This window comes from Herpailurus yagouaroundi, unplaced genomic scaffold, assembly GCF_014898765.1.
Source record: "Herpailurus yagouaroundi ecotype Mexico unplaced genomic scaffold, PumYag 438, whole genome shotgun sequence".
Classification (NCBI taxonomy): Eukaryota; Metazoa; Chordata; class Mammalia; order Carnivora; family Felidae; genus Herpailurus; species Herpailurus yagouaroundi.
In genome coordinates, this window is record NW_024412655.1 from 500,684 (window position 1) to 512,982 (window position 12,299).

Here is a 12,299-nt window from a genome sequence, read left to right on the forward strand (position 1 = left end):
CCGCACCCCTATAAACACGTGGGGCTCTGCTTACGACCAGGGGCCATGTCGCCGCAAGAACCAGGGATGAGCCGCTCTGCCTTGAGGACTCGTCTTGAGTGACCTTTGAATGTCCCACTGAGCATTCGTGAAGGTCAAAATCAGTTTATCCGAGACTGCACCCGGCGCCATTTTACATTACTGCACTCACACTCTGGTCGGGCTTAACCCACGTCCATCTTTCCAGAACACAACTACCCTGAAGGGACAGCTGAGGGAGGCCAAGTACTCTCTTCCTGCCCCCCCCCACCCCTGCCCCCCGGCGTGTGGGCGTGCCCACTCTGGGCACTGGCCAGGCACACCTCGGGCCAGGCCTCTGACGGCCACCTGCTTCCAGTGTGGCTGTGCTGAGCAGTTACACGTGAAAATCAACGTTAGTATAAATAACTACCCGTTTCTCTTTCAGGTTAAGTTAAAGAATTTCTAAAAAATTACATCGTAGGTATGTCATATCACATACGAATTCTATTCCAAGATAAAAGAGGCATTACAAAACGTGTGCTCTGCGTGACGGCCCCTCCTTCCCAGCCCTGCCGAGGCTCCCCTCAGGAAGCGGAGAGTCTGGGAGAGGAGGAGCCTGAGGGACAGGGACCCCAGAGGAGCTGTCAGAGGAGGTATCAGGAGCCAGCAGCATCTGGACGTGGCCTCTCAAGGTGGTTCCTGCCCCTCACTGCACCTGCAGCGGCATTCCTGGGAGCACAGCTACTCACATGACACCGTTTTTTACTGACACGGTTGCCATAGGAGTCTGCCCACCTGAGGAGGGTCAGGAGCAGAACTCAGGCGGCTTTGAACCTGGCTCTGAATTATGCAAGGAAGATATCTGTCATAGCTGACAAACTACAGCCTACATGGGAGTTATGGGGACTGTGTCGCCTCTGCCATCTATTGAAAGATCTTTACCACTGATTCCCGAATAACGATTCACACGCTTCTGACAATGGGCAAATCTTTTGTCCAATGAAGTCAAATATGTGCCCTGAAAGTTACAACAGACAAAAGCAAGGCTGTTCTGCTGGGAAGACCCACCTGGACAGCCACTCCCTGCCCAGGTCCCACATCGAGCTCTGCCCCAAGGCAGGCGTGCAGAGACCCACTGCCCCTTGGCTGCCTCCTCCCTCCCCCAGGAGGCCCGGTGAGGCCTGAATAGAGGGCTCACGGCAGGCCCAGGATCCTCAGCTTGAGGGCCAGACACACGGTCAAAGGGACACACAAGTAGACCAGGAGACAGGCCACAGACCCCATCAAGGAGCACAACGGCTCAGGCATAATCACGCCCTTGACAAGCCAGCCCCCAAGGCCTCGGTCTGTCTGCACACAGGCGCATGTCACCTCTGACACTCCTCTTCACAAAGGCCACCTGATATCATTAAGAGGCATTATTCACACCCCTGGGCCAAGATCCCAGAGACGACACAAAGCTCTCCAGGCCTCCTCCCAGAACGGACAAGCAGAAAGCCCACAGTCCTGGGGAGCTGGTCATGGCGCCCAGCTGGCGGTCGCGGGGCAGGGCTGGCGTGTGCGTTCCCACGAAGCTGTTGCTCGAGCCAGGGAGAGAAAAGAAACAAATACAACTCTCAAAATGACACCTCCCCCAGACGCACATCAAAAGACAGGTCTTCACTTACACGTGAATGCCCTCACCACGTCACACAGAAAAGGGAAACCGGCCCTAACCCAAGTCACTGCTGAAAATCTCTAAGAACAGCATAAGGTGTGAGGTGGGTCCGCTCTCCACCAACAAAGAGCAGCCGGACGGCCTCCTACGCAAGGCAGTCCCACAGAAGAAGCGAGCACTCACATCGTCTGAACCACTCAGGACAGAGAGGAGATGGGAGGGGACTCTAGGCCCGAGACGGCAGTCTGAAGACCAGTCCGGAAGATGAGGCCCAGGCGCCTGGGGGGGGGGGGGGGGGCAAGCCCCTTCTGAGGTCAGAGGTGAAGGAGAGGCGAGGGCTTGGCTGGGTCCCACCACTGCGTTCTCGGCACACACCTCACACCTAACAACACATTCTCCCCAGGGGGCAAACGCTCTGCTGGTGCCGAATCTCGGGGACCCGGCGACCCAGGAGCTTATGCGGGCGTCGCCACCAGAAAGGGACCCACCGCGGCGCTGGCCGGGGCAGGCTCGGGGCCCCCGTTGACAGCGGCGCTCCTCTCCCGCTTGGCCTCCTCCAGACCCGTGGCTGTGTCCGGGCCCTTCTTCTTCTTGAGCTTGGCCAGAATGGAGGACTGGCGCTCCGGAAACGGAGGCATCTCCTCCAGGACGGTCGCCTGGAGGAAGAAGCCCGGAGTCACGGCGGCGGAAAGCCCCGCGGCTTCCGGCCCCAGGGCGAGGGACGGTGCGGCAGGGGCTCTCCGAGCCACCGGGGCCTACCAGGATGTCAGTGCTGGCCACCGTGCTGAGCCGCAGGTACTCCACGGCCCGCTGCTGCAGCTCGACATCGGCGTTCTTCAGCTGGCTGTCACTGCGCAGCACGTCCTGAATGGTGGTCTTCACCTCCGGGAACAGGTTCACGAACTTGATGTAGGTGGACAAGAGCAGCGCCCTGGTGGGGACGCTGCACAGGTGGAACTTGGAGTGCAGCAGGTGGAACTGGATCAGGGGGCTGTGGGGCACAGACGGGGCGGGAGCACGTCGTCCGTGTCCCCCTGCTCCTGCGCCCACACACCTCACCCACGGCCGCGAGCGAGGAGTGGCTCTGGGGAACGGCCCCTACGCTAGACCAGAACCGCTCCCACGCAGGACAGGGCGCACAGGCAGGCGTGCGCCTCCTGTCCCACACAAGAGCACGCTTCCCTGTGGCAGTGGGAGCCACGTGACCACGCATCTATTGTCAACAAGACTCCTGACTTTTGTACGGCTTGAACGAGAATAAAAACACACGAATCCGGAGCGGAAGTGCTCTTGCCCTGCTGTCCCAACAAGCAGGTGAGGACACCTGTCAACCTCCCCTCGGCCGCCAGGTAGGAACCAGGAAGCACGGAGCCGGCATCACGGCGCGGTGCTCACCCGGCTCCCACGGGGTCTCTCACCTGGATCTGGGGTCCCCAGCTATCAAGTTTCCAAACTCTCCCAGGATGTAGCCTCCCACTTTGACCAGGTTCTCGTGGCACGCCGGAGCCTGAAGAGCCTGTGAAACCGTGAGCACTGTGAGCCTGATGCACAGGAGCACGCGGCACAGGTAGAAGAGCCGGGAGGCGTCTGACGACAGGGTAAAGTCGCTAGGAGGTGGAGAGGCACCAGGCCCACACGGGGTTCAGGCCGCCCTCCCGCACGGCCCGTTTTTCACGTTAGTGCAAGCTTCCACCGGAGCTGCCCTGAGACCCTCTGGCTTTAGTATCTGGCCCTTCCCTGCCTTCCCGCCACTTCGGCAGGTAGGTCAGCAGCAGGGAAGCGCCAAAGGCAGAGATGCGGCCAGTGCCAGCCCTGGAACAACAGCCATGCTCTACTCAGGCCCCAGGCGGGGGCAGGTGCACACCAGCATCCTCCAGGGGCACACGCCCCTCACCAACGGAGACCCTGCACGTGCAGGAGATAAGGCTCAAGCAGAGGTGGTGTCCACAGCATAGGAGCCGGGACCTCCCAGAACGGTGGGCAGGAGACACAGGGAGGCCGGCAATGCCCGCCAGAACCCCACGCCTCATCCCGAGGGCGCGTCCGGGCCGTACCTCGAACACCGTCTTGGCAGCGTAGCCCTGCACGTCGTCACGGTTGATGACAATCTGAATGACGCGGTACCACACCTCTTCGCTCACGTAGTCGCCGGCGATCCGGATCAGGTTCAGGATGGTGTCCACGTACCACGTGTAGTCCACAGCGTACTTCTCCGCCAAGATGGCAACTTTCAGCACCTGCAGGGTGCGGACGCTCAGGGCAGCCGCTCCGGGCCCCACAGCCGCCGGCGCCGCGTCAACTCGAGGGCCTCGGAAGGACCTGAACGCATGTGCCAAAGCTCGGGTGTGCAAGAAGCTTCCACCACATTCTCAAGGGAGCCCAGAAAGTTGAGATTTGCAGATTTCACTGGGGAAAGCCAAACTGCCCTCCAGGAACAGACCGGGAGAGACACGGTCCAGCCGGGTCATGGCGACCCTGCACTGCCACGGACCAGAGCCTGGGCAGCCCTTCCCAGCAAGCCCGCCTTCAGGGCGGCAGGGCTCTCTGGGTTCTCCTGCTCTGGCCAGCCTCCCTCAACTCTGCACGGGGGACCCCACCCACTCATTTACCCCCACGCCCTCCAGAGGACTCTGCAGGCCATATACACTGCCCAGGGGCAATGGCACTGGGCTGACCCAAAGCAGACCCTCACCCCCACCCACGCCACCTTCTTAGGGCACCAAGCCCCCCCCCTCACGCAGCTGCCTGTCTTTACCTCCCTGCTGTGTTGCCCTCCTGAATGCGCCCCCAGAGCTCCTGCTGGGGCCTGGACCACCACCCACCTGCTCTGCCCATTCTCTGGCCTCCGTGGCAACCCTCCACAGTGATCCTAGAGCATCATTCCAAAATTCAGGCCGCATCACTGCCCTCCTTCGGCTTCAATCCTTCGAGCCCAGAGCTCACCCCGAAGCTGAGCACTCGGGGCCTCTCACCGTGACACGGGACAGCAGCCTCACTGCCTCTGCCATACATGCCCTGCTCCCACCGGACGGAGCCACCTCCTTGCCGCCCAGCTGCCCACCCCCAAGTACTGTCATCCTCTCAGGACGAGCTCACTGCCACCTCCTGCAGAAACCCCCCAGCACTCCATGACAGCGACTCCCGAGGCCCCCCCGGGGTCCAGAGCCCTGCCTCTGCCAATCCTCACCCACGCTACAGGCGCTCCACCATCTTGCCTATGACCTGCACTCCTCGTGGACAGAAAGGCCCCGCCGTGGGCAGGGCAAGCAGCACGTCCAGGTACGGACGCCCAGCAGCTAACACAACCACAGGACGCATGATACGACACACCAGGCTGGACAGACGGCCAGACAGAGCATTTACCGCGAACTCAGAAGATCTGTCTTACCCCTCGTATGACTGAAGCTAACTGAGCAATGCCATTCACCATGTAAAAGGGAGTAAGAGCCAACACGGAACCGGTTAACATTCAAAACCTTAAAAACCTACCCATGGGTACCTGGGTGGCTCAGTCGGTTAAGCGTCCAACTCTTAACTTCAGCTCAGGTCATGATCTCACAGTTTGCGTCCGGTTCTGCACTGACAGCCCAGAGCCTGCTTGAGATTCTTCCCCCCCTCTCTCTGCCCCTTCCCTTGCTTGCTCGAGCTTGCGTGCTCTCTCTCTCTCTCACTTTCTTTCTCTAGCTCTCTCAAAAATAAACAAGACTTACAAAAACAAAAAACAAAAAAAACCCACCTAATGACACAGAAGACCATGGCCCCTCTGTCTCAGCTCAGGACACACAGAACCACAATGGTAACAGTGCCCCAGTGAGTACAGTCCCCAGAACCTGCTGCACCCACACAAACGGGAGCCCAGGCCCTGCTGCCTGGCCACACTCTAAATGTGACCCCACCCCTACCCCACAACGGACTCCCCTCTCCCTGCACGTCTATTCTTAGATCTTCCACCCTGTCCCTCCTGTCCCCCCGAAGTGCCTGCGTCCTCTCTCCTGGCTGGTCACCCCTGTCCCTCCTGTCCCCCCCGAAGCGCCTGCGTCCTCTCTCCTGGCTGCTCAGCGGTTCAGCTCCAGGGCTGCTTCCTCTGAGAAGCCTTCCTTGACCTTCTTTCTTCTCCAGGCCAGCCCCGCTCTTCATCGAAGCATGGCCACGTGGTAATTAGGCCACGCCACTCGGCACTGAAGAGCCAGCACCTGCCCCAGACTGGCCACAGGGGCCAGAGCCATTCAGTAATGATCCCCTAGAAGCCTGAGTGTCCAGCTATATGCGGAGCCACATCGGCTCAGAAGCTCCCAGCCTCTCATTTCCAAGCCCAACAGCAGCCCAGGAGCAATGCTGAGAGTCAGCCGTGGGGAGCTCTGACGCTGGGCACTTGCCCCCAGAGTTCCCAAGGAGGCCTCAACTGCACTTCGCTCCCCAGAAAGACAAATAAGACACACTTTTCATAGGATGAGAGGCTGCGGGACCGCTAACCTTAGCAGCTGACCCCTTCACACAGGCTCACACTGAGCCCTCTGTGAATCACACACACGCTCGGGGCCCCTCTCTGCTGGCCACAGGCTACCTGGATCATGATCAGCGCTTCTCACGATAAGTATCTGCGGAACTCTTGGCAATCTGTTTGGCGTGCACACCCGCTTCGCCGACGGTGGCTGAGCTCGATGCATCCGAGAGAGGCAGGAGCACAGGCTGAGCACATAAGCAGTAAGGCAAGGGTCAAACGTACAGAGCGGTGCCCACAAGTCTGCACTCTTACTCACCTGCGTTGCAAAACTACCTCACTGTGAGGGTCCCTGTTAGCAAGGGCTGTTTCAAGTCATTTCCAAAAGCCTGCAAGGCTCCCCTGAGAACGCGGCCTGGAAGCTTAAGCAGAGGGATCTCGACCCGGGACCTAGCGGATTCCCGATCAAGCGCCAGGGCAGAATCACACACTCTAAGGAAAGGACGTCTTGCGGTGGCAGCGCGGCGGCCTTCGGACTCACAATCTCCTCCCGGATGGAATAGTCGGCCGTCTCCAAGTAGCTCAGCATCTCGGCCACGATCTGCTGGGCGTTGCTGCGGTCACACATGGCGTAGAGGAGGTCCACGGCCCGCTGCCGCACACTCACGTCCCGCTCCGTCTGGGGGTGCGAGGCAGAGTGAAAAGCCGCACGAGCAGAGCCCGGGCCAGGTGACCAGGCCACGCGGCTCAGGCACCCGACTCCGTCCCAACGCCTGACTGCGCACTGCCCCCGCTCCCCCGGCTGCATCTCGGGACCACCCCCCTCCCCGCGACAGACAGGTCTCACGGAGCCCCTCGCTCCTTGCCTCTCCCCACCCGGAATCCAGCTCCGTCCCTGGGGGGCAGTCAGAGGCCTCTCCTGTATGGTCACAGACTGGCACCTTCTGCCTCCCCCGGGAGCCTCTCAGAGCGCTGCTCTCGGGCCCCACCCCACACCTGCTCTTCAGCCTCTGCTGCGGAGTAAGACCCTAGCTGCTCCTCGGCACGGGACAGCCCCGGGAAGCACCGCTGCAGGACCACGGGGCAGAGCAAGGGCAAGTCTTTCTGAAACTGGCAGTGAGCGATAACAAACACCAAAAGCAGGGCCAGGCCCTTGTGTGGCCTCTCGTTCAAACACACACCAAAAATGTGAGCGCACAAAGGAACGGGGTCAGGCCAGGGACAGGACAAGGGGCTTTGTGGCCTCCCCCCGGCCTCGCGTTCTCCAGCGGACCCAGCGCGGCAAGGAGAACGCAGGGGTGCGGTCACGGCCGAGCCTGCGGAGCGAGCCCACACCGCCTGCTTTGGAGGCTCACAAAGGCAGGTAACAGGCGCAAGTAACCTCAACCTGGCTCTTCAACTCTGGAATTTCAATTCCTTGAGAAAAACGGATTTTCTTTTGCACATGGTGAGTTTCCTCAGAGACAAGGACGAGATGTTTTACCTTTCTACCAAAAAGAACCGTTTGCATTGATCCAAACACCTATCGTGACTCGGGTACGTGCGGGACTCGGCGCTGGGTACTATGTGCTCTCAGCCCGCCTCACAGAGAACAGACCCCCGGGGACACGGCAGCGAGAGTCCCGAGGACAGAGCACTCGCCTTCAGCGCGTTGATGACCGTCTCGATGTGCGTCTTGACGGCTTCGTGGGAGAACTCGGAGCTGGCCAGCGTGCACATGCTCTCCAGGGCCAGGTAGCGGAGGTTGGTCTCCCGGTGCTGCAGGAACTGGCCCAGCTGGTTACAGGCGCGCACCAGCAGGTTTGGCTCACTGCACGGGCAGGAGAAGAGGGGCGGCTGGGGGTTCCTCGGCAGGAGCCTCACAGACAGGGCCACGCACAGGTCGGCGAGGCGGGTGGCATTCGCGGCCACGGCACTGCTAGAGGAGACCTCGGGGCCCCCACACCGGAAGCCACAGACCTAAACCCTGAGGTCAGTTTCGCAGCGGCTCCGCTCGCTGCCCCCTCGCGTGCAGGATTCCACAACTTCAAAGAGGCGGTGGCGGCGGAGGCGCCGTCCCAAACCAAGCTCCTCCTGAGCCTCGGTGCCGAGCTGGCGGAGGGAACGCTCCGGGCTCTCGCCGAGCGGCCGGAAACGTCACCTCAGCCAGAGGCAGCCAGCCGTGGTGAACGGCTGAACACGGGCCTTGCCGTGGGAAGAGTCCCGAGAGCCGCGTGCACAGAGGCAGACACGAGAGGTGGGTCCCGAAGCGCCAGCCGCCAAGAAGTTTCCGCCACCCTGCTGCTCACTCTCCGCTTTACCTTCGTGATGTTGTGGCTCTTTAAACGCATTCAATAAAGACCAAAAGGCTTCCTCTGACCTCTAAAGTTTTGTTTTCAACAGTTCCCAACCCTGCTGAAGTAGGACTCTCAGACTGAGTTTCTGTCACAAGTAACTACGTTTGTCCAAAAACGTCGAGGCGGAAGGTGGCGGGGAGAGGGTGGGCCACGCCTACCGTGCCCCCACACCACCTTGGGTGGAGTGCAGCAGCGGGCACTCGTGGGGACCCTGGCGGCGTCTCCCACAGCCCCGCATGGGAGCCACCCCGGCACGCTAACGGGAATGCTAAAACAAGGCACTGGGCTCAAGGCCACAGGCAGGAAGTTGGGCTACAGGAGCTGAGAAGAAAACGCAAGGAAGCAAACCATCCCCCCATCCCCAATCTCTCTGCTCGCCGACACACTCGGCCACCGCCACCACATCCCCACAAAGGCCTCAAACCAACGCTGACCGTCGCTTCGTGCCGCAGGAAGGCTAACGGGGACACACGCGGACAGGCCCCCCGCCCCCCTTCCTGTGCGGTCACAGGAGAAGCCAGGCAGCAGCAGGGTGCTCGGGACAAACAGGAGAGGCCCTCGGGGAAAGGTAACACCGCGGCAGATGGTGCGCGAGTTCTGAGGCCAGAGAGAAGCAGCGGAGGAGAGACCAGAAGAGGAGCCCACAGGGAGCACGCACCCATCTGAGGAGGGCAGAGGCGACCTGTCCGTGTCGGGGAGCGGGTAAGCACCCGACGTCACCCAGGACGCTCCGGGGAAGAGGCCGGGGAAGGAGAGCACCGCCCACTGCTGACGCACCTGTCGTGGTGGATGATCAGGCTGATGGTCTCGAAGAGCACGGCGTTCTTGGCATTGGAATGCTGCACTTTTTTTGACTTTGGTGGTTCCTGGGCTTTGTTCAGAATCGTCTCCAGGCACTCGGTCAGGCGGCCTCGCACTGCAGGGTCTTCTGGGCGAGACAGAGCGCTGTCGGGCCGGGCCCCCCAGAGCCACCTGCCCCCCAGCCGCACCACCTCACAACCAGGGGGAGCCGGCTGGCCGGCACATGCTCCCCATCAGAGTGCTCGGCTCTTTCCAGCAGAGAGGATGTCACTGCATGTACATTTTAATGCAAATGAGATGCTTTAACACCTTCGTTGAATTAGAAGAGAGAAAAGAAAATCTCGGAGACGCAGACAAGAAATATAAAAGTTGGAAAGAAAGGGGACAAAAGATTTTTCCTCCACTTTCTATTTCCAATAGAAATAGAGACACTGTTATCAAAACCAACAAAGAGAAAGAAATGTTAAAAATTCTAATGAAACCAGAAAAAAGAAATAATAGACAAAAAAAAAAGAATAAGAAAGCAATAAAAATATCAAATATCAGACACAACCTGTACCGCATGTCCCCCAAAGCCCCCAGCACACCCAGGGCTAGCAAACCCAGCCAGTCAAGAAGAGCGGAGCCCTGCAGACGCGGGTGGGGCGCCATCAGGGCCCTGGGGAGCTCCCCCCACCCCCTGCCCCAGGGCTTGAGCAGAGAGGTGGCCAAGCCCTGAAAGGAGAGTCACGAGGGAAACACACCCACGAGTGAGTGGAGACACCCCAGATCTCAGAATGAAGGAGCGGGATGGCCGCCAGGCCGGGCAGGGCCGGGCAGGGAGGGAGGCAGAAGTAAGGAGTGGCTGCTGGGGAGGCCAGTCCTGCTCCGGCTCAAGGGAAGTCCCCCCACACGAAGGCTCGGCTGCAGGTGTGCAGTTCATACTTCAGTATGGAAGTAAGAGAAAATTACTGGAATCTAACAAAGAAATATCTTGCACAAAACCAATTAGATTAAAACGTAAAGGTTACAACGAGCAATCAGTGTAAAGGACAACTCGGAAGTATCTACATCCTTTGATCAAGAAATTCCATTTCTAGGGATGCCTGGTGGCTCAGTCGGTTAAGCATCTGCCCTTGGCTCAGGTCATGATCTCAGTTCATGCGTTAGAGCCCCACATTGGGCTCTGTGCTGTGCACACAGAGCCCACTTCATATCATCTGTCACCACCTCTCTCCGCCCCTCCCCTGCTTGCGTGCGGGCACGCACGCGCTCTCTACGTCTCAAAAATAAGTAAATAAAAACTTTAAAAAGAGTTCCGTTTCTAGATACTTGCCGTATTAGTCAAAAGTAACATTTTGCAATAAAACGTCAACAGAAAAATATCTCCACTGTGTATATTAAGGTTACACAGAGTATTAACAACTTAAAATACAGAGCTTGTAAGCGTTTCCAGTTTTACTGAAAAACACTGTTTCAAAAAGCTGCACAGGACAGATACCATATTGTCTAAAAAGCAGAGATAACCCCAAGTCCCAAGAAAATTGTGAGTTCTCTACCAGCTGCTCTGGGAAAGCCAAGATGTGTGGCAGCATCATAAAGGACCCGCAGAACAAGAACTAGCAGCAGAAAAAGTCTCGTAAAGATAACAACACAAGAGTAACCCTACGATGCTGAAGCAAACCCCTCTCAGACAGGTCTGTCCTGGCAGCTGTTACCTGGGGGTGGATAGCACTGTAGCAACCTCAGAAGTTTCACGGACAGCCAGGGAGCCGGGACAAAATAGTAGGTATAATCCTGAAGGTCTGTTGATGCAGACGTCACAATCTGTAAGACAACACAGGGTGCGGACGGGTGTCATTTAGAGAGGGCCCTCGGCGTGGTCCTGAGGTCACACACTACCTGAGAAACAGTTCCATTCGATGAGCTAATAGGGACATTTAAGTTGTCTCCTATTTTAGAGGTAAAGGAGCACAGCCGTGCCAGGCTCCCATGGAGAGCAGCTGCCCGCTGTCACTTTGGGGAACAGCCCACGCGCTCTTGCTGTGCAACGGCCGGCCCGCTCCGTGGGCACACACCAGCCTATACCACTGACCCAGAACCGTTACGGAATTCAACAGACCGGAAACCCAATCATTCCTTTGTGGAGCAGAAAGTGAACAAAACACAAAAGGGAGAACTTCAGTCCCCTCAGAAGGGACAAGCCCTCCAGCACAGACCCCTGCCATGAGCTCACCGGAGGCCAGACAGCAAGCTTCCTCCATTCATGGCTCCATCTCCTTGTCTATCACAGTCCTGGGCAGGGCAGACACCCCCTCTACCTTCCAAATACACGACCGCCCCTAAGACATTTCGCTTCCACTAACACACAGCCCAGTGCCTCCCCACCTCCTGTGTCTGCCAGGGAAGTCAGAGGAGCGCCGCCTTACAAAGCCACGGGTGTGACACTCTAGGTCCTAGGTGAACACATTCAGGAAGGCTCACCGAATTCCTATACTCGGCTGCAAGACAGCAGCCTGGACCCAGGAGGTGGCCTCTCCTGCAGGGAGGTGAGCTCCATGCTGTTTGAGGCATGGGCAGAGCAAGCAGAGAGGGCACACGGGCAGGCATTGGAGGAAGACAGGGGGCAGCACCGTGCTCCTCAGGACAGGGGGGCCAGTACAGGCCATCTCGTGCTGCTAGCACCACACTCAAAAACTCACAACTCTAAACACACACATTTGAAACAAATACAAGAAAGAAAGCAATGAGTGATTTACCTCAAAGATTTACAGGTAGTAACAGAGTAACCCACAAAGTAGAGGAAATAAAAATATGAAGCAAAACTAGCCAGGGAGAAAAAAAAACATAATAGAGAGGGCAACAAAATCAGAGGAATTGCCGAGACTAATCGGGAAAGGGAGAAGGTGCAAATACCCGCATCAACACCAGGAAGGAGGCAGCACCACGGACCCCCGTGTGCAGAGTAACTTTCTGTCAATACATCTGAATATTGAGACACATTAGCAAATGTCAGGAAAGTGCAACATAACCAAAGCGAATGAAAGGACAGAAAATACAAAGACTCATAATTTATCAAACAAGT

The 12,299-nt window shown here is 58.2% G+C and overlaps 1 protein-coding gene across 2 annotated transcripts in view; it reads right to left on the minus strand.

Annotated features, from left to right (window-relative positions):
- AP2A2 (adaptor related protein complex 2 subunit alpha 2) overlaps positions 1-12,299 on the minus strand; it is a 75,169-nt gene that overhangs the window by 8,560 nt on the left and 54,310 nt on the right. The window contains exons 7-14 of one of the 2 annotated variants that reach the window (XM_040464273.1): positions 10,933-11,041; positions 9,212-9,359; positions 7,740-7,908; positions 6,640-6,777; positions 3,712-3,894; positions 3,076-3,173; positions 2,417-2,648; positions 2,146-2,313 (exon numbers count right to left, since the gene is read on the minus strand). In XM_040464273.1, coding sequence (XP_040320207.1) covers positions 2,146-2,313; positions 2,417-2,648; positions 3,076-3,173; positions 3,712-3,894; positions 6,640-6,777; positions 7,740-7,908; positions 9,212-9,359; positions 10,933-11,041 — 1,245 coding nt within the window. Of the gene's footprint in view, positions 1-2,145; positions 2,314-2,416; positions 2,649-3,075; positions 3,174-3,711; positions 3,895-6,639; positions 6,778-7,739; positions 7,909-9,211; positions 9,363-10,932; positions 11,042-12,299 lie in introns of both variants that reach the window. The other variant, XM_040464272.1, reaches the window with a different exon arrangement.